Raw genomic sequence first — 27,215 nt, forward strand, 5'->3', positions numbered from 1 at the left:
AACACCAGATCGGATCCAGAATGAGATTTTCACTCTGCAGCGGAGTGTGCGCTGATATGAAACTTCCTGGCAGATTAAAACTGTGTGCCGGACTGAGACTCAAACTCGGGATCTTTGCCTTTCGCGGGCAAGTGAGCTACCCAAGCACGACTCACGCCCCGTCCTCACAGTTTTACTTCTGCCAGTTACAGGGTGTGAGTCGTGCTTGGGTAGCTCAGTTGGTAGAGAACTTGCCCGCGAAAGGCAAAGGTCCCGAGTTCGAGTCTCAGTCCGGCACACAGTTTTAATCTGCCACGAAGTTTCATACCAGATCGGATGTTTCCGGCACTTGAGATAATAAAGATGATGATGGTTGCGATAACTAGTTTGATTACATATTGAACTGCTTACACGTAGTAAAGAACCTAATGAGTTACGTTGCGTCTTTGAAGAAGTAGGTAGGGACAGACAATTGTGCTACAGGTGTGTTGGATACTCTGCTTGAAATCATGCTGAAGGTACTGGATAAGACTGTTTATGATGATTGCTTATCTAAGAAATGAAGACTCTAAAAACTCTTGAAATGTGGGAATGAAAGTAAATACACTCTCCATGTCACTTTATAAGTATATTTCATTATTCTGATATCCTAACAGAAACGGACATATACGTACGTGAATAATTAGGGTGAAAGGAAGGGAAAGGAAAAGTCTTGGGAAAGAGATAAGAAGGAAATAATGACTTTCAGTTGCACAGGGCACTGCGGCAATGCAACGGCGGGAGTTGAAGATGTGCCGGACCGGGACTCGAACCCGAGTGCTCCGCTCCTCTAGGACTGTTTCCTTAACCGCGTCGACCATCCGCGCACGCTTCGCGTCAGACCCAATTTCCCAGCGTCCCGCTCACCGCACCGCCGCGACCCCCGCCCATTGACCTCCTACTCGTAGATTTCTTATTCCGGTAGGAGTTCGGACGTTGGTTGTGCATCCGCACTGAAACGTTTTTGTACAACAGCCGTCACGCCCATACAATTATGTATACGAGGGTGTCTGCTCTGTCGGAGATGTTCGACAGAACAGCCGTTACTCACATCCATAAAAGATGTAAAAGTGGTGGTTATTTCTCACTCGTTTACGTTTAAAATAAGCTTCCTTTCTCCAGCGCACAATTACCGGGCATAATTACTTCGTTGGGTGGGGAATTGTGCGCAGTCGCATATTTGTGATATATGCAGTTAAACTTTATTTTGCACTGAAATTCATTTGGTGTAATAAAAATAGAAAAATTATAGCAGTCTTACGTACAATTGGTTTCTGATAAATTATTATGAATGTGTCAAAATAATAATTTTTGCTTAAGTGCTCACTATTGCCCCACTTTTGCTAACACAGCAAAGTATATCACCACTAGCACTACCTACGTTTTTATCAATATTCACTTACTTTTGGCCTTTCGAACTCGTTAAAAGCATCAAATTCCGTTGCGGTGACATTTACACCACCTTCAAACTAAATTTCGCCACACCTAATGATGGAAGACAGGGAAAGAAATCACCACGCCTTCTGGCGATGAAATGAAGCACAGTTTTGAAAATAAAGGAAGTTACACTTGTACAGACGATTGCGTGTTTTTCACAGAAGACATATTATATCGAACCAACCAAAGAGAATTTTCTGTCGAAATTTTTTGTTTGGAGATACGACAGCTGTATCTGCTGAGGCTTGACTTTAATGCCGTTCTTAGTTATCTCATTTTTCTCGTAATCCGTCTTATCTTGTGTTCCCCCTCTTGAGCTCCAGACGACAAGTAAGCTTCTTGAGCCTTAGCTGGTAATCACAATGAAAACAAAACAGTTAACGATTGGTGCACGCGGGGGATGGCTGCTGTAAGGGTAAGCGCTGTCCTCTGTTGCGGACACTTTTTTGCCTTGGTCAAACGACCCGTATCAGATCGTAAATATGAAGTCGACGGAAGTAAGCAGCTTACTCTGCTTCCTTTATGCCATCGAGCAGAGCGTAGTATCGGTCGACATGAAGACGCGCACTTCTACACGTGTAGATCATTATTATTATTCCTGCTAGTGTGTATTTTACTCGTTGGAGCTGACTTTAACCACGTTAAGGCGTGTTGTATTTGGTATCGAGCTTCACTTTATTCTGTGTTCTGAATTCCGGGGTTTATTTGCGTTCCGCTGTCCAGGGGACATAGTTGTTGTTCCTCTAGCTTCAACTTGTTTGCCTCATTCTTTTTACGCGAGAGATTTGGGTTTTGGTTTTTGTGTTGAAAACCTGAAATACCTTTTTAGTCGACCTGTTCCCTTGAATTAGTTTGAGATGACCATCGCATCAGTATTTAACGGATAGGTTCTATGAGGTTTTTTTCTATTTTATCGTAAACATCTTTATTGTTTTATTATATACTTAACAATGTCGGCAAAATTACTGTTAAATTTATAACGTCATAGTAACCTTTCGTTCTATTAATTGCTTCAGTTACCGTAATGATATCCAGTCATAAAACTAGAGGTTCATCTGAACGCACACCAGGCCAGTTGGTCTAATTGATGATGTCGAAGTTGATCATCATCTGTTGGTCTTTTTGATCGTAGTCTACGGTAGCTATGTAGCCGCATGTGGTTGATTTCGTGCGTTCTGTCTAATATCGCTTAATATGGTTTTCACCTCTATCAGTTTTGTGTGTGTAGAAGGCAGGGCAGTGCTGTTGCTCTCATTCCGCAATAAACTTTACAGGGTGTTTCACAATTCCTGTAATAGGCTCCTAGAGGCTGTTTAGGGGACTTAGAAGATAAAGTTTTGATAATGTACCCATGTCCAGAAATTTACCATTTGGATGTAAAATAAGCACACGGGGCTCACCTTCGGGAGGACGACGGTTCAAACCCGCGTCCGCCCATCCAGAGTTAGGTTTTCCGTGATTTCCCGAAATCGCTTTCGGCAAATGCCGGGAGGGTTCCTCTGAAAGGGCAGGGCAGATTTCCTTCTCTGTCGTTCGCTAATCCGAGCTTTTGCTCCATATCTAATGACCTCGTTGTCGACGGGACGTTAAACACTACTCTTCACCTCTTCCTGGATGTAAAATAAATTTGCACATCGGGTAACTGCCAAATCTCCCGCTTCACGGTACGCAGACAGCGGAGACAATGACTGAGCTGTGTGCTCCACAGGATCCATTGACATGGGCAATGTTTCGAGTACCTGTCGTCAGGTTCTCTTCTACGCGACGAAGGATGTTCTCTTTAGAGTCGAGAATGTGGCGCGTCCGTGGAGCGAAATAGGCAACCCTCCTAGTTGCAAATGCACCAGGTTCTCGCAGCCGTTGTTGTACTCCTACGAAAATGGTGTGGGATATCATAAATTACAACAGGGACTGATACGGCGCCCTCTTCTGGTTCGTGTGCATACCGTGAAGCGGGAAATGTGATAGCAATCCGATCTTCAAACTTATATTCAAACTGTACGTTGACGGACATGGATCCCTTATCAAAACTTTATGTTCTAAGTCCCCTCTACAGTTCCTAGAACCTGTAATAGGAAATGTATAACACTCCATAGATATACACGTAACCAGATGAATGACCTGAATAAAATGTTCTGGGCTTCAAGCCGTGCCGACTGGTTAAAATTCCACGAGCTTCCGACCATGCACTCCTTGAGCATTGTCAAGTGAAGTGACAGCTGTTGGACTGCAGGTGCGCTCTGATATACTCAAGCTGCTGGTGCTCGCAGAATTGCCATATATATGCATTTACGTTGACTCGGTGTTCGATGCGTCAGCTTGAACCTTGCGAACGCTGGATCCCACGCTGCTGATCAGCATACCGCCGTCTCTCTTAAGCATGCCAGTAGACGTTAATGCGACCCAAGGCAGAGGTTTCGTCAGATTTAAGGCGGTGACGATTTTCCAGAGCATGCTCAGCGAAAGACGATTTTGCAGGATAGCATAGGCGATAAAAGCGTCTTATGCTCCTTCCTCCTTTGTTCTACAGTGCGCACCGTTTGTCCGATTTCTTTTCCTGCTGCTCGTCGGTGTATTTTTGCAGTTCTTGCTTGAGATCAATTCTTGTTTGAGAGTACTTCATTTATTTGGTGAAAATTGACGCCTTTCTTCCTGAAGACATCGCGTGGGTAGCTAAGCACATGGGGCAGGTTACACTTCGGGTAGGTTATCTGCGTCTGAGATCGCTGTTGCACAATATAATGATGTTTATAAAACAGCGCGCTTCTATGCCGGTTGATGATGGAGTGTATGTACAGATGGGTGAGCTTAGGTTTTCTGTATCCGTTGAGACCAGGTATCCATTCAGTTTGTGGCGGAGGAGGACGTCGAGAAAGGGCAATGTATTTTTTCCTTTGATAGTGAACTAGATGTTACTGTTGATGCTCTTGAGATGTTCCAAAAACTCGTCAAGTTTTTCGCGTCCGTCGACCCAAACATGACAATGTCGTCGATGCTTCATATGAAACACTTATGCTTTTATGAGACCATATCTAAGGCAATATTATCGAAATTCCCCATAAAGAGGTTTGCAACTGGAGCTAACGTGTTTCTCATCGTAACGCCGTCCGTCTGTTCAAAATTCTGGCCGTTGCACAGAAAATAAGATGACGTAGAGTGTGCCTTGAAAGTTGTACCAAGCCACTTCCAAAGAATTGAGAAGTGCAAGAGAGTCTTTGACAGACACATTCGTAAACTGCGCCACCACGTGAAAGTTGTCGATAATGTGAAAATCACTCAGTCGAAGATGGTTAATTCGGCTGATACAATCGACTGAGTTGTTAATAAAATGTTACAGAGAATCACATACGAAGCTACAACATTCACCAAATAAATGAAGCGATCTCAAGCAAGACTCTCTATAAGACCATCGACGAGCAGCAGGAAAAGAAACTTTTTTCTGTGGCTCTTTGTCGGGCATGATATTAAAGTCGATTTTCAGGCCTCCGTCAAGAATCCAGTAATTACAGAGATCTGTTAAAGACACTTCAGGTCTCAAAACACCTGGGATCTATAGGATACTTTATGAGTGTGGCCAGTGTTAATTCGGACAAACTGTGCGCACTGTAGAAAAACGCAGGAAGGATGGTTCAAATGGCTCTGAGCACTATGGGACTTAACATCTGAGGTCATTAGTCCCATAGAACTTAGAACTACTTAAGCCTAACTAACCTAAGGACATCACACACATCCATGACCGAGGCAGGATTCGAACCTGCGACCGTAGCGGTCGCGCGGTTCCAGACTGAAGCGCCTAAAACCGCTCGGCCACACTGGCCGGCCGCAGGAAGGAGCATGAGATATTTTATCGCCTAAGCTACCCCGAAAAATCCGCTTTAGCTGAGCATGCTCTAGAAAATGGCATTATGAAATCTGACGAAACAAACGGCTTCTGAGATTGCGTAATTCAGGACTCATCGAAATTAAAATCGCCGACAACAGTCTTAATAGAGACGGCGGCCTGCATCAAGAGAGCTGCGAGAGAGCCAGAAATAACAAAGTTAAAAAGTTGAAGCGGGTGCATCGAACGCGGTGTGAACGTATGTCCCATAGATGGCGATGCCGTGGGTACCAGTAAGAACATAGCCGGGGTGGGAGTATGTAAGGGCATACGAACAGCCCGTCAGCAGTCATTTCACTTGGCAGATGCCGAGGCGTGCTTAGTGGAAAGCTCGTCGTATTCAACTACTTGACACGGCTGGAAGCTCGAGAACATTCTATTCAGTGTTACCGCCGTGGATGGCAACTGGGCTCTGCTGGGTGACAACTTGACCAGAGAACATAGGAACCAGAAACATGTGATAACAAGACTTGCAATACACTATTTTCATCGTAAAATCTGCATCAGCAACAAATTCTACGACCGCGGATGTGTCGGATATACGAGGGGCATTCAATAAGTACTGCATCACATTTTTTGTGGGTCAATTTCGGTTGAAAAAATGCGGAATTTACTGTGGGACATCTAGGAATATTTCCGCTGCAGATGAACGACTTGGTTCATAGGATGTATTAAGTAAGGGAGCAGCTCTAACTAAGCAGTGTGGTGTTCAAAATCACATTTTGAACTACTCTACTTATCCTTTAGAATATGTTTACAAGCAAAGAACGTTACTGACGGAGTAGTGAGAAGTTAAACCTAAATGTTGAAATGGAATCTGAGGATGTCAGATTACAATGCTACCTACCTTTCATAGAACTATATCAGGAACACATGAACATCATGGACTGGAAGAAAAAGGAGATATGCGTGGAGCTCTGCAGCATGCCATTTATGCAGGATGACAACTGGACCAGAGAATGTAGGAACCAGAAAAATGTGATAACAAGACTTGCAATGCACGATTTTCATAAAAAATATGCGTCAACAACAAATTCTACGACCGTGGATGTGTCATGCCCAGGGCATATGAGGGGCGTTCAATAAGTACTGCAGCACTTTTTTTTTCTCAGTCAATTTCGGTTGAAAACACGCAGAATTTGCTGTAGAATATCATGGAATATTCCCACTTCAACCCCTTTTATGAAGTTCCGATATGTGGCGGCGCTATACATAGCCTTCAAAATGGCGTTTGTAACGTATGTGCGTTCCAGGCAGAGAACTGTCATTGAGTTTCTTTTGGTGGAAAACCAGAGCATCGCAGATATTCTTAGGCGCTTGCAGAATGTCTACGGAGACGTGGCAGTGAGCAAAAGCACGGTGAATCGTCTGGGGGTGCGTCTGTCATCATCCCAAAAGGTCACGCAAACCTGTCCTATCTCCTGCGTGCCGGCCGGCCGCACTCAGCTGTGACTCCTGCAATGTTGGAACGTGCGGACACTCTCATTCGAGGTGATCGACGGACACTATCAAACATCTCGTTGCACAACTGGGTGTCTCCGTTGCTAGTGCTGACATGTACGTGCACCAGTTGGGGTACTTAAAGTTGTGTAACCGCAGGGTTCCTCGCCACATATCAGAAAACCACAAAGAGCAAAGAGCATCTGTTCGGATTGCTTGAGCACTAAGAGGCTGATTGTGACAATTTTTGTCGAACATCATCACAGGCGATGAAATATGGTTTCATCACATCGATCGTAAGCAAAAGGGAAATCCATGGCTTTGCTCCAGGCCATCTCTCCTCTGAAGAATAGTTCAAAGCCGCACCTTCAGCCAGCGGCCTCCTGGGCCTCTGAAGGAGCTATTCTGTTTGATGTCCTACATCATAGTGCAACGATGAACTCTCAGGAAAGCGAAGAAACGATGTCAACGTGTTCGTCGCCACAAAAATGCAAATTAACTCCTCCTTCTCTATTACAAGGCAAGGCCTCACACAAATCTGCGCAGCTAAGAGAAGCTCACAAAACTTCATTGGACTGTTCTACCTCCCCCACCTTACAGCCCGGATCTCTCACCTTCAGACATTCATATCTTTGGCCTAAAGAGGGATGCACTTTGCAGGAAGTAGTCTGTGGATAACGGGGAGGTTATTCATGCAGCAAGACGACGGCTCCGATGTCGACGAGTAGAGTGGTACCATGCGGGCACGCAGGCACTCCCAGAAAGGTGGCGAAAGGCCGTCGCATTGAACGGAGATTATGTTGAAAAACAGGATTTAGTGCCAAAAGAGTGGGGAATAACATGGTGTACTGGAATACTGAATAACACCAACTTGCTTCCAGAAAAAAAAAGTTTTGCATTACTTATTGAGCGCCCCTCGTATCGAGATCTATTCTTCCTTTTTGTAAAATGGTTCAAATGGCTCTGAGCACTATGGGACTTAACATCTGAGGTCATCAGTCCCCTAGAACTTAGAGCTACTTAAACCTAACTAACCTAAGGACATCACACACATCCATACCCGAGGCAGGATTCGAACCTGCGACCGTAGCGGTCGCGCGGTTCCAGACTGTAGTGCCTAGAACCGCTCGGCCACCCCGGCCGGCTCCTTTTTGTAGGAAAGCAATTTTTATTTTTCACATTCAGAGCAGTTATCTCCTGCCCCATAGTCATCATACGCTGGCATATAAGAGCTGCTGATTTGTTTCTTCCGTCACATAATTTTAGTAAGGTTTGTTGTAGACGCAGTAAGCAAACAGAGTCTGATTTTGAAACATCTAGAACTGTAATGGCGTTGTAAGTGTTCGTGAAATGTTGTTTGTGGCGACGAAAGGTAAGAAACTCAACATCAAGCTACACAAATTTGGGTAACCGTTGCAAATTCCCGCGCGCTCTTTCTATGGTGCCGAACTCATTAAGACTCGTGTTCTGCAGAATCAAAGCTTAAATCATCATTCGGCCTTTCGTATTAGCGTTTTGTGAAATACTTTAGAATAATACTAGTGCGGTTCCTTAAACTGACACACTGGACTCGCATTCGGGAGGACGACGGTTCAATCCCGCGTCCGGCCATCCTGAATTAGGTTTTCCCTGATTTTCCTAAATCGCTCCAGGCAAATGCCGGGATGGTTCCTTTGGAAAGGGCACGGCCGACTTCCTTCTCTGTGCTTCCCTAATCCGATGAGACCGATGACCTCGCTGTCTGGTCTCCTCCCCGAAACAACCCAACCCAACCCTTAAACTGGGCGCTATCGCTTCTTTGCCCAGTTCCTCGCCCCAACGGGCTAACAGCCCGTCTCCGGTGACCCGCATATCGACGGGACTTGGAACTCTAGCCTTCCACTCTTGTTTCCACCCACAGCGTGGGCCTTGCCCCGTTTTCTTCTGACGAATCCGCGCCGTAGCACACAGAGTTCACAAGTGCAGGAAGTGGGGACCGGGTCGCGCTGCCGGATGGCCGCGAGCGCTGAAAGGCGCAGGTGCGAGAGATAAGGCTTATCGCGAGCAGGCCGACAGAATGGCAAGGACGGCTGGCGGAAACTCGTGGAAAAGGTTATCTCGCGGACATCGACCTGAAATCCGCAAACGAACTGATTATGTCATAATCTCAAACGTACTGGTATGTAAGGATCCTGCCTACAAAAAATTGCTGCTTTCAGCAGTACAGTGTTCGCTGTCAAATAGCGATGCTACCCTTTTTGTAGCAAAGGTCCCCAGTAATATTCCGTTCACTTATTGCTGTTGCAAAATGTTTCAGACCATTTGGGTGCAATGCTGGTCATTAAAATTGCAAAAACGTGAAGGCGGCGTGTAGCAAACATCTAACTAACATGCTTAGCTACTTAGAATTTCAGCGCAACTGCATGAAGTGCGAGTGACGCCTTATACATTCTGTGTATAGGGAAAGATTACGTAGCGCCATCCTCATGTATGTATCACATTTGAATTTTGGTTGTTTGTGAAAAGATTGTGTCATCCCATGTGTAAAAAGGGAAGCTCTATCAGTAAGTATTGGCAGGGGCATCCGAAGTAATTTATCCAGTTGGGGGAGGTGGAGGGGTTTGTGCGAGACTCTGAAATTGGCATTTTATATACAAATGAGTTAGTTTCGAGATATGTTACACCGCAAGAACTAATTATTGTGACACAAAATACTTATTACACCTTGTAATCTTACCCTCCCACACATCACCATAGAATATTTCTGTCTCTAAAGGTTTCGGAAGCTTCGAGAGACGTAAAATACACAAAAGAAAAACTTTTTACTCATCTTCATTTTCTCTTGTTGTTGGCTGCAGTTCTCACGTCTAGGGATACATTCTTGAGGCTGGAATTTAGATATTTGTAATTTCTTGTTGATCTGAATAATGTTTGAAGATTTCCCTGTTTTACCCTTGAATTTTATTTTGCGTCACATTTTTCACTATCACACCGTCTTTACATTTTCCACATCAGAATACACTGATGTTGGAAAGATTATAATTATGTCTGTTTCCATCAGAGGCATGCCCACTACTACTTACATTTTGCGGTAGGCTACTTAGGATATTCCAGAGTTTACAAAGCAAAAGAGTTTACAAACTTTCTTGACGAATGAAGAATCATCACAAGAGATAACATTATTTTACAAATTAATCCAGATATAAATTTAATAATTAGCGTTAGACTGTGCAATTAACCATATGAATTTTAAGTATGCTAGATATTTCGTAATTTCAAGAGAAGAGTAATTTTAACCGTACATACAGAGTGTAACAAATTAATTTCTTTTTATACATTTGAGTCTGAAATATAATACATCGTATGCAAAATCAATGAAATTCTTTAAGTGAAACAACCAAGAACGTTCATCTATACCAAATTCATGATTAATCCTAGTATCGGCTACTTCTATAAAAAAAAAGTTGTTAGAAAAGGGTGTCGCATTACAACCCCTGAGAACTGATATTGCTAAGTAAGCTGTCGTAAACAACTTTAAGACACTTGAAGATGATCTGTAAAAAAACTTAAAGGCACCTGAAGATGAAATGAAGATCGAAACATATTGTAGGTAAGAGTTATTTATGAACAGCTATTGGTTAATGGAATACGACGCTTTTCAGCTACGAACCTTTGCCATCACCAACACAAGATTATTAATCTGCTGGTATTAGTAAACGGCTCAAGTTTAACATTTTAATGCCTCTCTCTCTCTCTCCTCTCTCTCTCTCTCTCTCTCTCTCTCTCTCTCTCTCTGCTTGTGTGTGTGTGTGTGTGTGTGTGTGTGTGTGTGTTTCACACACATATTCATTTCCTTACGAATAATAGCAGCGTATCACGAGGTCTGAAACAAAAAATATTAATTCAGTGTGTAATTTATCAGGTAAAACTTGGAACATGCGGTTAGGATGAAATTGAAAGAAATTAGTGCACCCAGACCTTATGTAAACGAGAATCAGAAACAAAAATGGTGTAAATCGAGGCAAGGTACACACGCAGTTTCAACAGAGCATGTACAAAGCAGCTCTTCCTTTTGCGTTTATGTCATTCAACTGCTGTTCGTTTATCAGTGGGATTTCACTTGTGTAAGTATTCTTTTAATGTGGGCAGTATTCTTTTCAGTACCAAAGGATTAATAGCGTTAGATACAAAATAGTTTAAGAAAAAATGACTGTATTTCAAACCAGATGGAAAATAGAAGTCGAAAATAAATACCATATACTGCACGCGGATAAGGCATCGTTATAAGAAAAGCCGAACAAAAGTAAAAAGAATTGGCCTGAGACTGAAAGCATCATGTTCTTTTGTTTGGCGTGATAATGATGGCATTATACCAATAATATTGGAGGAAGAACTAAACAATCAAATAGACAACAGGTTTTCTTCTTGATGATGAACTGAATCACCTGAAGCAAAAAAATAAAGGTAAGAGACAGCAATCGTAAGAAATAAACTTTTAAACACCTGCGCATCCACAACAGGCCTGATGACGGCGACGATGCTGTGGTACTGACTCCACGAGGCACCGAAGACATTGGGTAGCGAGCGTGATCCTCACGGAGGTAGATCGGAGACTAGTCAAGCTCGATGGCCTTCCGCTAAGTGCTCAATAGAACGAACAACTGTTGACCTGTGCGGGTCACGCAAGTACCTTTATGACCGAGTATTGTGACGCAGTTTGTTCTGACACAATTCGGGAGTAATGAAGGTAGAGGTCTGCTGCAAGACATTTTGGTGAACAAAAGAAGGCACAAGGATGGCAGAGCCAGGGAGAGACGATGCCAGCATCAACTTCATCCCATCTAAGAAGCCCCTATAAGACCCTCTACCAGCTGCCTAAATGATTCCAGTGTAGCGGAACAGCTGCTTAAGTAACTTAACGTACTATTCAACTTTATTATGAATCTTTCCCCGAAACAGGGTTTTATTTTCATTTCTCTTAAGGAGAGAATGGACGTGTTAATGTCAAGTTAAACTACCTTAAACAGAAGTACAAAGAGCTGTTGTCACCGTCTGTAAGTCGAAAACATTGCATACTGCACTGCAACGTCACAGTTTTTTGATTGCATATCCCTCTGATAAGCTAATTATAGTTCGCAGTTACATATTATTAGAACAGTAGAACTGCTTGTAATATGTACTTAGGCTGTGTATCATATAATAAGACACAAAAATATATAAAAATATCGCTCCAAAATATGTACACAAAACCTTGTAAATATAAGAAAGCAAAAGATAAATCTACTGTCACGCTTTCTCATGAATAACATGGCAGTGAGCACACGTATTTGGAACGCTCTTTCACAACGCAGATATGCTCACGACGCAGCAATATCTCAACGAAAGAAAGATAGCAATCAGCACAAGACGCAGAAAACATTCATTTGCGCATATTCATTCACATGCTCGCAGTCATACAATGTTGGATAGATATAATGGCAATCAGAATGAAAAGCGGCAACTACGTAAGTACAACGTAGTGGCAGAAAAAAAACCTTAATTCCAAACACAAATTGCCAGGTGCAGCGTAGCATGATTCTTATTAGTATTTTTGAGCGATCAAAAGCGCAGGCAAGTTTCTAATATCTGTTTCCCTAGATAAACATTTTTAACTATGAGACCAATAATGGCTCGTGTTTTATACTGTTATCCAGGAGAGATGAAGATATTTCAGGCAGCGACAAAATATTTCACACGGAACAACAAACTTGATGTTCACTGCAGTCACTACCGTCTGCGTTTAAACGTACTAGGAGATTCTGAATTATAAATTTGCAGTACTGGGCAGGTTCAAATGGTTCAAATGGCTCTGAGCACTATGGGACTTAACATCTGAGGTCATCAGTCCCCTAGAACTCAAAACTACTTAAACCTAACTAACCTGAGGACATCACACACATACATGCCCGAGGCAGAATTCGAACCTGCGACCGTAGCGGTCGCGCGGTTCCAGACTGAAGCGCCTAGAACCGCTCGGCCACTACGGCCGGCTGACGTGTGGCACTTGATGTCCTAAACCTAACACACTGATATCTTAAGAACTTTTCTGTCTCTTGACAGTCAATAAAAAACGGAAGTTATTGCAGATACTCTTTTAATTGTCCTACAAAGTCGGAGGGTAGTCTTCAGAGTACTGTACCGAGCGGGCTGCAGCCACTGAACTGAACTAACTGCTGGTTTAGAACTGTGTGAGTGCCCGCGGCTTGTCGTGTTTTGATATCTGTTGGCAGAAGGTTGATGATGACGATTATTATGTTTGGTTTATGGGGCGCTCAATTGCGCGGTCATCAGCACCCGTACAAAGTCCCAATTCTTACACAGTCCAATTTGTACTCAATCCAATCTAGCCACTGTCACGAATGGTGATGATGAAGAAGAAATGATGAGGACAACACAAACACACAGAACCCAGGCAGAGAAAATCCCCAACCCTGCCAGCAATCGAATCCGAAACCTCGTGATCCGGAGGCAGCAACGCTAACCCCTAGATCACGAGCTGTGGACTCGAGGGGCAGAAAGATTTCCATGTCCGCTGGTACAAGGTGGAAACAGTGTAATCCACAGTTGACAGTTCTCCCTACAGCTGCTGTCGACGCTGTCAGTGGGCATATACGATACGCTGAATGAAATGGCGCAGAAGCAGGAAGAGTCCGTGTTTGTGAGCGCCACCTGGAGGCTGCTCCACGGAACTGAAAGGCGCCAGGCGGGTGGTTGTGCCTGTGTGGTGGTAGGCTTTCAAGGTACTTCTTATTTACCTCAATAAAGTCATATTACCACCTTAAGCTGTTGGTATAATAATTTGTACAACCACTTTCAGTCGTCTGACCACATCAGGTTCCTAAAATAATACATAAGTAACATTACAGGCCGGCCGAAGTGGCCGTGCGGTTAAAGGCGCTGCAGTCTGGAACCGCAAGACCGCTACGGTCGCAGGTTCGAATCCTGCCTCGGGCATGGATGTTTGTGATGTCCTTAGGTTAGTTAGGTTTAACTAGTTCTAAGTTCTAGGGGACTAATGACCTCAGCAGTTGAGTCCCATAGTGCTCAGAGCCATTTGAACCATTTGAACATTACAGCCTTAAACAGTCGCAGATCTGTTCAATGATGTAAATGTTAACAGCAACACATACATTATGGAATATCACATACCCACATAAAAGTATTCACAGCATCACTTTGGGTGAAATTTAAACCAGTTATCGACAGGTGATACAACTATGAATAATACACTGAAAATAAAAGGACAGTATACCATAACACAGTGATGTGTCTCATTATGAAAACGACATACCATAAAGACATAAATGGTTCACCTTTGTTCAGAGTTACCTGTTACCATATCATAATATAAATTACATCGTCAGTCTATAAAAACTGTGCTAGGGAGTGCATACAGTCATGTTAAAACTGTCATCGGCGTTAACGCTGTGAACAAATCCACACCACACGGAGGCGACTGAAAAGTTGATCGCTGTTTACTGGTAGAGCCAAAGATGGTCATATAGGTTTACGCATGCCGACAGTGAGTAGAATCTTATTGTTCCTAAGCTGTGCGTCGTCTGTTACGATAACTAAACGTGACAGTCATAACAGGTGTCCTAAGTGTTGCGTTTAATAACAACTTGCGCCTTTTAGAATCACAGTTGTGGTGAAAGAAAACAAAATGTACAGAATGATGGCTTACAAGTACTTATAGACAGTAGAGTGAAACGAGATATACTCACATTGATATGTATACTTGTAATGTCTCTTGCAGCGGTCTCTCCGCGATATTTTCAGAAATTTTATAAATTATATAACTCAGTACATATCTCGAAATATCTCTTCTTATCTTACCGATTCCTAAACTTTAATATACGATGGCCGGCCGCGGTGGTCTCGCGGTTAAGGCGCTCAGTCCGGAACCGCGCTACTGCTGCGGTCGCAGGTTCGAATCCTGCCTCGGGCATGGATGTGTGTGATGTCCTTAGGTTAGTTAGGTTTAAGTAGTTCTAAGTTCTAGGGGACTGATGACCATCGATGTTAAGTCTCATAGTGCTCAGAGCCATTTGAACCATTTTTTAATATACGATGATTATCAATGCAAAGTAGTTTCAAGTCCTATTATTCCTTGGAGCGTCCATTTACTCCATGGAATGGCTTCTCTGCTATCTATGTTTTCTCTTATGAAAAGAATGAAAGATCTTGCCGATTAGCCGTGAAAGAAGGATGTATATGTATGTATTGTTGAGCTAGTCGCCATCTTGATGAGATTCTGTATGAGAAGGAATTTAATACATGAACTAAACTAAAGTAAGTGTATGAAGGCTTTCACGACCGGATGACATATCTTCTGGTAAACCTTCCGGGATGTAAGGTCGTGGTCCATGAAACTCTTCACCTCCTAACGTTTCGTCGGCAAGACTCACCGGAGGAGAAACACCCCTCTGAAGATGTCCAGCGCAGCTCTGGACGAAACGTTAGGAGCTGAAGAGTTTCATGGACCACGACCTTACATCCCGGAAGGTTTACCAGAAGATAAAGTAAGTGTGTTCGCATATTATTTAACTGATTATTATTGGCAGTGTCTGCTTACTACGCTGTGTTGCACGGGATCAGTGGGGAACGTCTCATTTACACTGGACGAACCTGCCGTTTTGTATGCTCAAGATATCCAGTTACTTCAAATAAATAGGCTAACACGCTCTTACCAGCAGATCTCCGGTGTTCCCCATGTGATCACCGAAAGTTAATAATTATTACAAATGTTTTCAGGAGATCGACTGACAGTTTTCGTCGCACCGAGACTTCGAAATTGCTTCACTGCCTTATGGAACTTAAGTTAAGCTCAATTTAATCAGGATAGAACAGTATTGAACTGTGTGAATGTGATAAGCCTGCTTTGTGAATGAAAATTCCCTTAACATACGCATGTTTTTACTATCCTGAACAGTGAAGCTAAATCAGGCCGGTGTGAGAGAGGTTTAGATCCCACAAAAAAAAAAAAAAATACTGCTTCCATCGCACACTAAATTTTATGGGACAGGCCGTTCAGATGGCTGATGGCTCTGAGCACTATGGGACTCAACATCTGAGGTCATCAGTCCCCTAGAACTTAGAACTACTTAAACCTAACTAACCTAAGGACATCACCTACATCCATGCTCGAGGCAGGATTCGAACCTGCGACCGTAGCGGTCGCGCGGTTCCAGACGGTAGCGCCTAGAACCGCTCGGCCACCCCGGCCGGCACAGGCCGTTCAGATACACGCAATGTGAAGTAACATCTCAATTTCATGGAAAAATAGTTAAATCAGCATCTCACATAACACACTATAGCGGCAGTTGTATGTAATGCATGACCAACTGAGGAATTTTACAGACTCATATTGACTGTGTAGGTTGTATTAAGTAAGTTCACTGATTGTGAACCCCCCATGAACCATGAACCATGAACCATGGACCTTGCCGTTGGTGGGGAGGTTTGGGTGCCTCAGCGATACAGATACCCGTACCGTAAGTGCAACCTCAACGGAGGGGTATCTGTTGAGAGACCAGACGACATTGTAATTCTGTCAGAGACAGCAAAGGACCTGGAAGAGCAGCTGAACGGAATGGACAGTGTCTTGAAAGGAGGATATAAGATGAACATCGACAAAAGCAAATGGAGGATAATGGAACGTACTCGAATTAAATCGGGCGATGCTGCGGGAATTAGATTTAGAAATGAGACGCTTAAAACAGTAAATGAGGTTTGCTATTTGGGGAGCAATATAACTGATGATGGTCGAAGTAGAGAGGATATAAAATGTAGACTGTCAATGGCAAGGAAAGCGTTTCTGAAGAAGAGAAATTTGTTAATATAGAGTATAGATTTAAGTGTCAGGAAGTAGTTCCTGAAAGTATTTGTATGGAGTGTAGCCATGTATGGAAGTGAAACATGGACGATAACTAGTTTAGAGAAGAAGAGAATAGAAGCTTTCGAAATGTGTTGCTACAGAAGAATTCTGGAGATTAGGTGCGTAGATCACCTAACTAATGTGGAGGTATTGAATAGAATTGGATAGAAGAGAAATTTCTGGCACAACTTGACTAGAAGAAAGGATCGGTTGGTAGAGCATATTCTGAGGCATCAAGGGATCACAAATTTAGTATTGGAGGGCAGCGTCGAGGGTAAAAATCGTACAGGGAGACCAAGAGATGAATACACTAAACAGATTCAGAAGTATGTAGGTTGCAGTAGGTACTGGGAGATGCAGAAGCTTGCACAGGATAGAGTAGCATGGAGAGCTGCATCAAACCAGTCTCTGGACTGAAGACCACAACAGCAACAACAGGTAACTCTGTACAAATGTGAAACATTTACTCCTTTATGGTGTAATGCCTTCGTAATGAGATACATCACTGTTATGGTACACTTTCATTTTCAGTGTATTATTCATGGTTTTATTACCTGACAATAGCGGTTTTATATTTCACCTAACATGATGGTGTGAATATTTTTATCGAATATGTGACATTCCAATACGTGTGTGTTGCAGTTAATATTCGCATAGTTAACAGATTCATGACAGTTTAAGCCTGTAACGTTGCTTATGCAATATTTCATTTGTTATATAGGAACGTGATGATGGTCAGACGACTGAAACTGGTTCTATAAGTGAAGTGTTTTACTAGCAGCTGCCGGTGGTGATATGACATTTTTCAGACACCTAAGAGCTGTGGGTGCCACCTCCGCCACCTCTTGAAAATATGTTGTGTATCTCTCTGCATGGTACATAACAGGTTTGCAATTTGTTTCTACTTTCTCAAAACAGATAAATACGCTGCTCTGAAAAACTTGAGGACCACATAGATAAAGAATATAACATATTAACTATTCGGTGGAGATGAATGAAGTGCACAGAAACCTGGATATCACGGAACACAACGGATTGGTCACTGGGCAAAGAGACAATACCCACGTATTCGCCGTGCCGCTGTAAACTACAGCAGCGGTTGACCGCTACATTTTTCACCAGGCAGGAACGCACTCATGTGAAACAGTGGGTGCAGTTGCAACCCTATTTAACAGGGCTGCACAGTTTGCAATGGCACCAAGAGTATAACGGACTGGACCAACGAGGAGTAGGTTCGCTTGGATGAGAGCAGATTCAGTCTCAGTAGTGATGCTGGTCATAACCTCATAGGCGAGCAGGTGGGAACACGTAATGCACTCAGGAACATGATCGAACTTGATAGTTTTGGAGATCCAAGTGTTATGATGTGGGGAGGCGCAACGTCCCATGGGCTACTGCTGCGGGACTGGCTGGTTGGTTTGCATATCTTCTACCGACTGGCTTCGTACATCGTACAAGGTTAGAAGTGGTACATCATCACAACAAGTGAGCACCTAACCATTATAACTACCTATAATTTCTAGCCACAGGGGCTCGAATCTGGTAGCACCAACCAAAAGATAGATTTACGCCAGGTGAGGGGGTATATGGTTCTGAAAGCAGCCACCACGAGTTTGGGCCTTCACCACCATCAGTCTGACTGCAGACTCTGAGTCCATCCCCTTGGACTTGGCGCTTTTCCACTGGTGAGACACCTTCCTTCTCATTCCGGCAGACTTCTGCCCTGGAGGACAGCTGTTTGATACCAGGGCAGTGCAGCCACTCGCCCTCCTACACTGGTGCGGGCATCCTCGTGCCGCATTCTTTCACTCGTAAAAGCGAGTTCCACTTCTGAGGCCTGACATCCCCAGCAAGAATTACAGTGGGTCTCCATGTTTCTGGTACACTTTGCTGCAAGCAGACACATCGTGCGTTGCTGGTCCACGTATCACGGTGCGGACTCCAGGCGTCAGCATTCCTCCGGTCGCTCCCGCCACACCAGGCCTCTGGCCGCCTGCTGGCCTCACTGGTCCTCTGCTTGTTGTCTTCACCACATACCAGAGAAGGCGTGACCGCCGCGAAGCAGCACTACGATTATTTTAGTTTGAGCGCGAATAAGACGTTTGTTCGTTGAAGCTATTTTCAAGTGTCACCGGTGACCAACATCCTGACGACAACGCACCGACGCTACACAGCCCTGCCACCGTCGAGACCATACACCCCATTTGTGAGCTCTTCACTTGCCGTCTACACAGGTGAAGATGAGTACCCTTTGGGTGAAGCTAATGATTGAAAGTGTTTAACATTTCTGAAGATAGGTGTTAGTGACCCTTCACGATCAACAAAATTACCTTTCCATTACAGAAATCCTACAAGAATTCGGAAGTGCGCTCCTGTGCACAGTATTGGGAATCCTCTTAGTAACTTTCCATGTCTCTAGGCGAGTATTGAAGTCTGGTGAGCGTATTCTTTTGGGAAGAAGAGGACTCACGTGAGAGCGGAGAGCTGTTAGCCAGCTGGAGGCAATGTTCAATAAAAGTGATGGCGAGGTGTAACTGAAGTCATTCTTTTTCTTCTTCATGTTCTTCTCCTTCTTCGTTTGGCCCTACTGGGGACCACATGGCTCATAATTGCTCTTCGGTAAAGATGTTATTCTCTTCTTCTTCTTCTAGAGCTCCTTCATTTTCTGGCTGTCAGCCATCTTTCTCTCCTTTATCCACTTGGTCCTTGTAGTCTTCTTAGTGGTAGGAGACACAGCGAAAACTCTCTGTCAGATGGCTTGCTGGAACCACATTCGCTTTTGTGTGTTCTCCAGTGGTATCTCCAGTTCTTTCAGACCCGACTTTACTGATACGATCCACTTGTTGTTGGAGGCGATCCCTCTACCTGTCGCTGTGAGGATCCTGCTGGTCACTCTTTCTGGATACATGTGGGTCAGATACACGCACCTTTTCCTTACATGCATGACGATGTCCTCCTAGAGTTCGTACAGCTCGTCGTCGTGCCAGAATCTATAGGTGTCTTTCTCTTCTCTTACAGCTCCTAATATCCTTCTCAGGATCTGAATCCCCTTGATCTCCAGTTTCCTGAGTGCGCTGTTACGAGGCACCCGAAGGAATACACAACACAGGGTTTTACTACCGAGTCGTAGCGTCTGAGTTTGAGGTTGTTGCAGAGGCACTTGGACGAGTGGATACTTCCGCAGGAGTGGTAAGCCCTTCCAAACATGTGGCATCGGCGTGTATGGGTAGTTTCTCACTCTGTTTTGCAGAGATCCACTCTTCTCGGTAGCTGACTGCAGATGCTTTTGCTACGTTGGTGTCTTCTATTGAAATCATAATGTACGTTTGTTTCCGTAGAAACTTGAAGTGTGGTGTTTCTGTGCGAATTTTTACCTATTGATCTTGAAATGTTTCTCCATTTTGTCTCTGTGGAGATGGCCGATGTAGTTTGCTAGAAACTGCCTGGAAGCAGTGTACTGTCTGTTAGTGATGTATGTTTTCGATTCCAGTGGCCAGAAATCAAAATCTTGCTGAATCCAGATACGGCGCTAAATATTGAATTTGGGATAGTGACGTTTCACCTTGTGAAGCAGTGCAGTCCACCCATGAACGTTTCGCCATTAATCTTCCGAGAGATACGTCGTGCGATATGTCTCGCGCAGCAAGAATGCGTTGTTTCTGTCCATGGCCACAGGTGAGAAACCACTACTTATCCAAAGCCGAGACGGAGGAACGTTTTAAATGGTTCAAATGGCTCTGAGCACTATGGGACTTAACATCTGAGGTCATCAGTCCCCTAGAACTTGGAAGTACTTAAACCTTACTAACCTAAGGACATCACACACATCCACGCCCGAGGCAGGATTCGAACTTGCGACCGTAGCAGTCGCGCGGTTCCGGACTGAAGCGCCTAGAACCGCTCTGCCACCTCGGCCGACTGGGACGTTTTAAAATTAGCTGCAAATATTATTTTCTGTAGGTAACTTACTGCAGCTGTGAGTTCTTAAGTAATAGAACCCAGTACGTTGTCCTCGATGGTGAGTGTTCATCGGAGGTGTGGGTATCATCTGGAGTGCCCCAGGGAAGTGTGGTAGGTCCGCTGTTGTTTTCTATATACATGAATGATCTTTTGGATAGGGTGGATAGCAATGTGCGGCTGTTTGCTGATGACGCTGTGGTGTACGGGAAGATGTCGTCGTTGAGTGACTGTAGGAGGGTACAAGATGACTTGGAGAGAATTTGTGATTGGTGTAAAGAATGGGAGCTAACTCTAAATATAGATAAATGTAAATTAATGCAGATGAATAGGAAAAAGAATCCCATAATGTTTGAATACTCCATTAGTAGTGTAGCGCTTAACACAGTCACGTCGATTAAATATTTGGGCGTAACACTGCAGAGCGATATGAAGTGGGACAAGCACGTAATGGCAGTTGTGGGGAAGGCGGATAGTCTTCTTCGGTTCATTGGTAGAATTTTGGGAAGATGTGGTTCATCTGTAAAGGAGACCGCTTATAAAACAGTAGTACGACCTATTCTTGAGTACTGCTCGAGCGTTTGGGGTCACTGTCAGGTCGAATTGAGGGAGGTCATAGAAGCAATTCAGAGGCGGGCTGCTAGATTTGTTACTGGTAGGTTTGATCATCACGCGAGTGTTACGGAAATGCTTCAGGAGCTCGGGTGAGAGTCTCTAGAGGAAAGGAGGCGTTATTTTCGTGAATCGATACTGAGGAAATTTAGAGAACCAGCATTTGAGGCTGACTGCAGTACAATTTTACTGCCGCCAACTTATATTTCGCGGAAAGACCACAAAGATAAGATATGGTGGATTGCGGAGGTATGTATGTAAATGTAGATGTAGAAATATTTAAAGAAATGCATCTTTATAGCCATTAACCTGTACACATGTAACATTATTCATTACCACTTTAGGTTTTTGCAACCATCATCACTAGAAGAAAAGCAGTACATCCGATGGATCAAAAATGCATAGCGCTCATACACTCCTGGAAATTGAAATAAGAACACCGTGAATTCATTGTCCCAGGAAGGGGAAACTTTATTGACACATTCCTGGGGTCAGATACATCACATGATCACACTGACAGAACCACAGGCACATAGACACAGGCAACAGAGCATGCACAATGTCGGCACTAGTACAGTGTATATCCACCTTTCGCAGCAATGCAGGCTGCTATTCTCCCATGGAGACGATCGTAGAGATGCTGGATGTAGTCCTGTGGAACGGCTTGCCATGCCATTTCCACCTGGCGCCTCAGTTGGACCAGCGTTCGTGCTGGACGTGCAGACCGCGTGAGACGGCGCTTCATCCAGTCCCAAACATGCTCAATGGGGGACAGATCCGGAGATCTTGCTGGCCAGGGTAGTTGACTTACACCTTCTAGAGCACGTTGGGTGGCACGGGATACATGCGGACGTGCATTGTCCTGTTGGAACAGCAAGTTCCCTTGCCGGTCTAGGAATGGTAGAACGATGGGTTCGATGACGGTTTGGATGTACCGTGCACTATTCAGTGTCCCCTCGACGATCACCAGTGGTGTACGGCCAGTGTAGGAGATCGCTCCCCACACCATGATGCCGGGTGTTGGCCCTGTGTGCCTCGGTCGTATGCAGTCCTGATTGTGGCGCTCACCTGCACGGCGCCAAACACGCATACGACCATCATTGGCACCAAGGCAGAAGCGACTCTCATCGCTGAAGACGACACGTCTCCATTCGTCCCTCCATTCACGCCTGTCGCGACACCACTGGAGGCGGGCTGCACGATGTTGGGGCGTGAGCGGAAGACGGCCTAACGGTGTGCGGGACCGTAGCCCAGCTTCATGGAGACGGTTGCGAATGGTCCTCGCCGATACCCCAGGAGCAACAGTGTCCCTAATTTGCTGGGAAGTGGCGGTGCGGTCCCCTACGGCACTGCGTAGGATCCTACGGTCTTGGCGTGCATCCGTGCGTCGCTGCGGTCCGGTCCCAGGTCGACGGGCACGTGCACCTTCCGCCGACCACTGGCGACAACATCGATGTACTGCGGAGACCTCACGCTCCACGTGTTGAGCAATTCGGCGGTACGTCCACGCGGCCTCCCGCATGCCCACTATACGCCCTCGCTCAAAGTCCGTCAACTGCACATACGGTTCACGTCCACGCTGTCGCGGCATGCTACCAGTGTTAAAGACTGCGATGGAGCTCCGTATGCCACGGCAAACTGGCTGACACTGACGGCGGCGGTGCACAAATGCCGCGCAGCTAGCGCCATTCGACGGCCAACACCGCGGTTCCTGGTGTGTCCGCTGTGCCGTGCGTGTGATCATTGCTTGTACAGCCCTCTCGCAGTGTCCGGAGCAAGTATGGTGGGTCTGACACACCGGTGTCAATGTGTTCTTTTTTCCATTTCCAGGAGTGTATATCACAGAGACAGGTTGCGTAAAGTCTACGCAGCCTGTCTGTGTGATTTATGGCTTTGGCTACATTCCGTGTGTTTGACATGCCACTGTGAGACGTCATTGTAATTATATGAATGTGTGGTGTCTGTTTCTTCGAAAGAACCGACTGCACCCAAATTCCGCAGCTGTGAAACACTTTATGTGAATGTAAGGGGATCCCTGTTGTCAGCTGCAATGGGACCTTAAGCGGAATCAACGGCGTCGAGCGAAAATGTGTACCCCCTTACATTCCCATAAAGTGCTTCTTCACAGCTGCGTCATCTGGGTGTTGTTCGTTCTTTCGAAGAAACAGACACCGCGCATTCATATAATTGATAAGCCTAACTGGGCAATGGATCCACTTTCTTCTGTGCAAATGCACGAATGACGTCTGACTTCCTGTGGAAATCTCCTAGTAGCGAACAGGAGTATAATGGACAGGGACTGCGGAAAGCTGCCGCTCGGCCGTGAGGCGTACCGTTATAGTCCGCGCGGTTGCGATAGCGCTGTCTCGCAGTGGTTACCGCACCTGCCTCGTAAGCCAGCAGATCTCGGGTTCGAATCCCGATCCGGTACACATTTTCACCCGACGCCGCTGATTCCGCTTATTCTCCCGCTGCAGCTGACAGCAGTGATCCCCCATCCATTCACATATCGTTGTAATTGGTATTTTAATAGGTCGTGTATCAGTACTTTGCATTTTTGATCCTTCTGATTTACTCCTTTTCTTTCAGTGATGATGGTTGGAGAAACCGAAACCGGTAAAGAATAGAGTTGCATGTGTGTAACTGATGGTTGTAATAGTGCTTTTCTTCATATAACCGCAGATACCTTCGCAGTACAGCTAAGAAAGACTCGAACGGCTTCAAGCCTATAATAAATGTGAACAAAATTTTAAAAACTTGTAAAATTCCAGACACTGGCTGAAGATACTGTAAAAAAATAGGGGAGCGGGTTGGGGTAATAAATATCAATATTTCAGCCTGAGAAAGGCGCTTTATTTACAAAAAAAAAAATGATTTTATCTTGGATAGTGTTGCGTTTAGTGTTGTATATCAGTAGGTTTTCTACATCTCAGTGAACAGGTCTATCCTAAAGAGGTTTCACAACATTTGATACAGCTGTCAGTTTTTACTTTACCCACAATTTATTTCAGAACAAAACTAGCATACTGTTTTCCCTCAGTTTCGGTCACACAGTTCCGCTCTTGGCTTTCACTCCAGTTTTTCGTGTGTCACCAACTGGGGAAGGGGATGCCCACGATTTCGTCACCACTTCAGCGAACACAAATAAGTTGAGCACATTTACGTCTGGCGACAGAAAAAATGTTTTGTCGTAATGACACGTTTTCTTTACACAATTTTACGACCTGGCGCTGACACTCTTGTCATCCTGTAATTCACGTGGTAAGGCCATCTTATCCTTTCCCCTTACTTTTACGGTTAACACACATGATTGCAGTGGTTTCTTCAGTGCTTCATAGCCATATCTATTTCGAAGGATACTGCGGAATTTTGCAGTCCTACCTAGAAAGTCAAAAAATTTTCTTTATTGTAGCAGTTACTGCAGAAACGAGATACATTACGGTGTAATTTCTGACTGGAATTTCTGCATTTTTTAGCGTAAGCAACTGTTATAGCTCGAAAAAGGTGGATAATTTTGATAGTGCTGTTAGAGAATTAATTATGCACGTATTCTGTTATTTATGTAATGGATAAAAATTGGACTGACTGTGTTTGGATAACAGCTCCATTACTTTTCGCCTGTCACACTCAATACGTCAATGTTTTCTTTCTTTATATGGCCTTATCATAATACTGTACACTTGTACCTACATGTCAATTGCATATTATGTAATCTGATTAGTTGAGGAATAAGTTAGAAGGCAAGAATTTGGGAAGAAGCAGGAGTGTATACTCTTGTTTGATTTACTTTTAGATTAGACGTGAAATTACCAGAAAGGCTACTTGATTGTAATTAGCAACATGAGAACTGTGAAGGAACAGCAGCAAGGTTACGCCAAGTTTTTGGGAATATGTTAACCTCCCGCAAAATGTTAGCATTGTGTGGCTTCCTCGACTCAATTTGTCAGAAAGAGAAACCGTGGCCGGTAGACCAGAGAAGAGGGACTTCCTAATGGCTTCTGAAAGCTGGGGGAAGTCCCATGAAACACAGTAGACATAACTATATTTACCGCCACCGGTCTAAGCCACACTAATGTTTGTTTGATGACAGAAAGGGAAAGGAGGAACCAATAGTAGCTAAGTTTGACTGTAAATTATTGATGATCGATGGGAAGAAGGTACTAGTGGGGAATCTGTACGAGAGGGAAATCGGGTGAATCGTGTGAGGTTACGGAGTAGTATATACCTTGGATCAGGAGCGGACCACAACAGGCGTTGGAGAACGATCTGAGTCCAAGGAAGACGACCAGCTTCAACTCAGGGATCAAGGAGAAGGTACTTCTTAACAATTGATTTGCTTTCTTAGAGCCTGTAACTCGTTTCGACTTACTGATAGACTACTGGATTTCAGTAAAACGAGAGGATTTTGCAGTTAAAATTAAATGGATCCGGTGTCAATGGTTTGTGAGCAAAGCTTCGTCAGTAAACAATATCTATTTCAAAATAGGTCTCTCGACTCTTACAGACATTAACATAAATCTGAAAGACAAGATATCGTAGCAGTATATCACTTTGATGCAGTATCGTATCTGAAACGGTGAAACATGTTGGTAAAGCACTGGAGAATGCTTCAGTTGTTCATTCCAGATTCAATCGCAAAATCAAACGAACAGGCTTGACGCCTTGTAACATGTGCTAGAACAACACACCTCAATTGTCTTGAACGTAAGTCATTCTACATTAATGACTGTTCTTGCTAATCACATCTTAGTGAGCGATTGTTTACATAGTATTGCTGTCGTTTGTTGTGTTGCGAACTGCCTTTTAGGAAACTTCTTTCACATTACGTGTACATTCACCGTAAAACAAGAGAATATCTAGCTTTTCTGCATTATTACAAGGGAGCATAAACGCACTGTGTCAATGATTTTGCTCATCTTTCGCGGGTGTGTAGTACGTACTTACGAGTAGAGATATCGAGTGTTATTCTAGTACGATGCCCTTCTCAAATGTTCTCTGAGAAATCGAGGTTCAAAGTTTGCACAAGGAAGGTCATTTTAGCCAGTGATGTGATTGGAAAGCGGTTTCCTTAGATGAATCGTAAGTAGAGATTGTGACGGAGCTGTGAGCTTGGTGGAAGACCAAGAAGAAAAAAAAAAGAAAAAGAAAATCGTGTGACTCGAATACACATTTGTAGTCTGCTGACACCTTAGCCAGTTGCGCTAACTTCGCTGTTGTAGAACTGACTCTCTCGTATGATAGTCAACCGGAACATATAATTTTGAACCTTAATTTCTCTGAAACGTTTGAGAAGTGCATCACAGTAGAGCAGCATTTGTTATATCTTAGTATGTACTACAATCTTGCAAAAGACGATCAAAATCGGTAGAGCTTTGTGTGTATGCTTTCCCTATAACTCTCACACGTCAAGCACTGCCACGAACGCAAAGCCGCTAGAATTCACACGCAGTGGTAGTGACTTCCGCACACTGTTTCCGGCGTCGTGACGAGCCTTCCTCAGCGATGTTTTGCCCCATAGCTTGCTACTTGAATCGAGGAAATTGCTTAGCAATTTTTTGAAAATTTTACTGCAAGCCTAAATAACCGCTATATCACTCAAATCCTCTTTTTCAGATGTTTCGAGTGCTATTAAACAGGAACATCATTCTATTTAAGAAGACCATAGGTGCTTCAGTATCTCTGTACTTTAGAGAAATACAGATGTTTCTAGTACAGTGAGTTATTCTTTACTTTACGTACTATCGTGAACACCTAGAACTGTTTACGGAATTTTCGGGGTGTCCAGTTTATATAGTTACCCACGTATATAAATTCGTTAACATATTTCCCATAGTAATTAGGAGATTAGTTTAGAGGAACCGACAATAATAAAAAGTAGACTTGTTGCGATAGGGTGAACCATGTCTTAAGACATAAATATGAACAGTTTTTGATGTTGTTGAGTAACTGTCATGCAATACGTTTTAAATGAGCACA

At 44.1% G+C, this 27,215-nt stretch overlaps 1 protein-coding gene across 1 annotated transcript in view; it reads left to right on the plus strand.

The window, feature by feature from the left end:
- The first annotated feature begins 1,839 nt into the window (after window positions 1-1,839).
- Window positions 1,840-27,215, plus strand: part of LOC126236876 (inositol polyphosphate multikinase) — a 134,510-nt gene continuing 109,134 nt past the window's right edge. Inside the window, exon 1 of the mRNA XM_049946500.1 lies at window positions 1,840-1,870. Within this exon, the coding sequence (XP_049802457.1) occupies window positions 1,856-1,870 (15 nt within the window). The 5' untranslated portion in view covers window positions 1,840-1,855. The remainder of the gene's footprint in view (window positions 1,871-27,215) is intronic.

The sequence above is a fragment of the Schistocerca nitens genome, chromosome 2, assembly GCF_023898315.1.
Source record: "Schistocerca nitens isolate TAMUIC-IGC-003100 chromosome 2, iqSchNite1.1, whole genome shotgun sequence".
NCBI classification, from domain to species: domain Eukaryota; kingdom Metazoa; phylum Arthropoda; class Insecta; order Orthoptera; family Acrididae; genus Schistocerca; species Schistocerca nitens.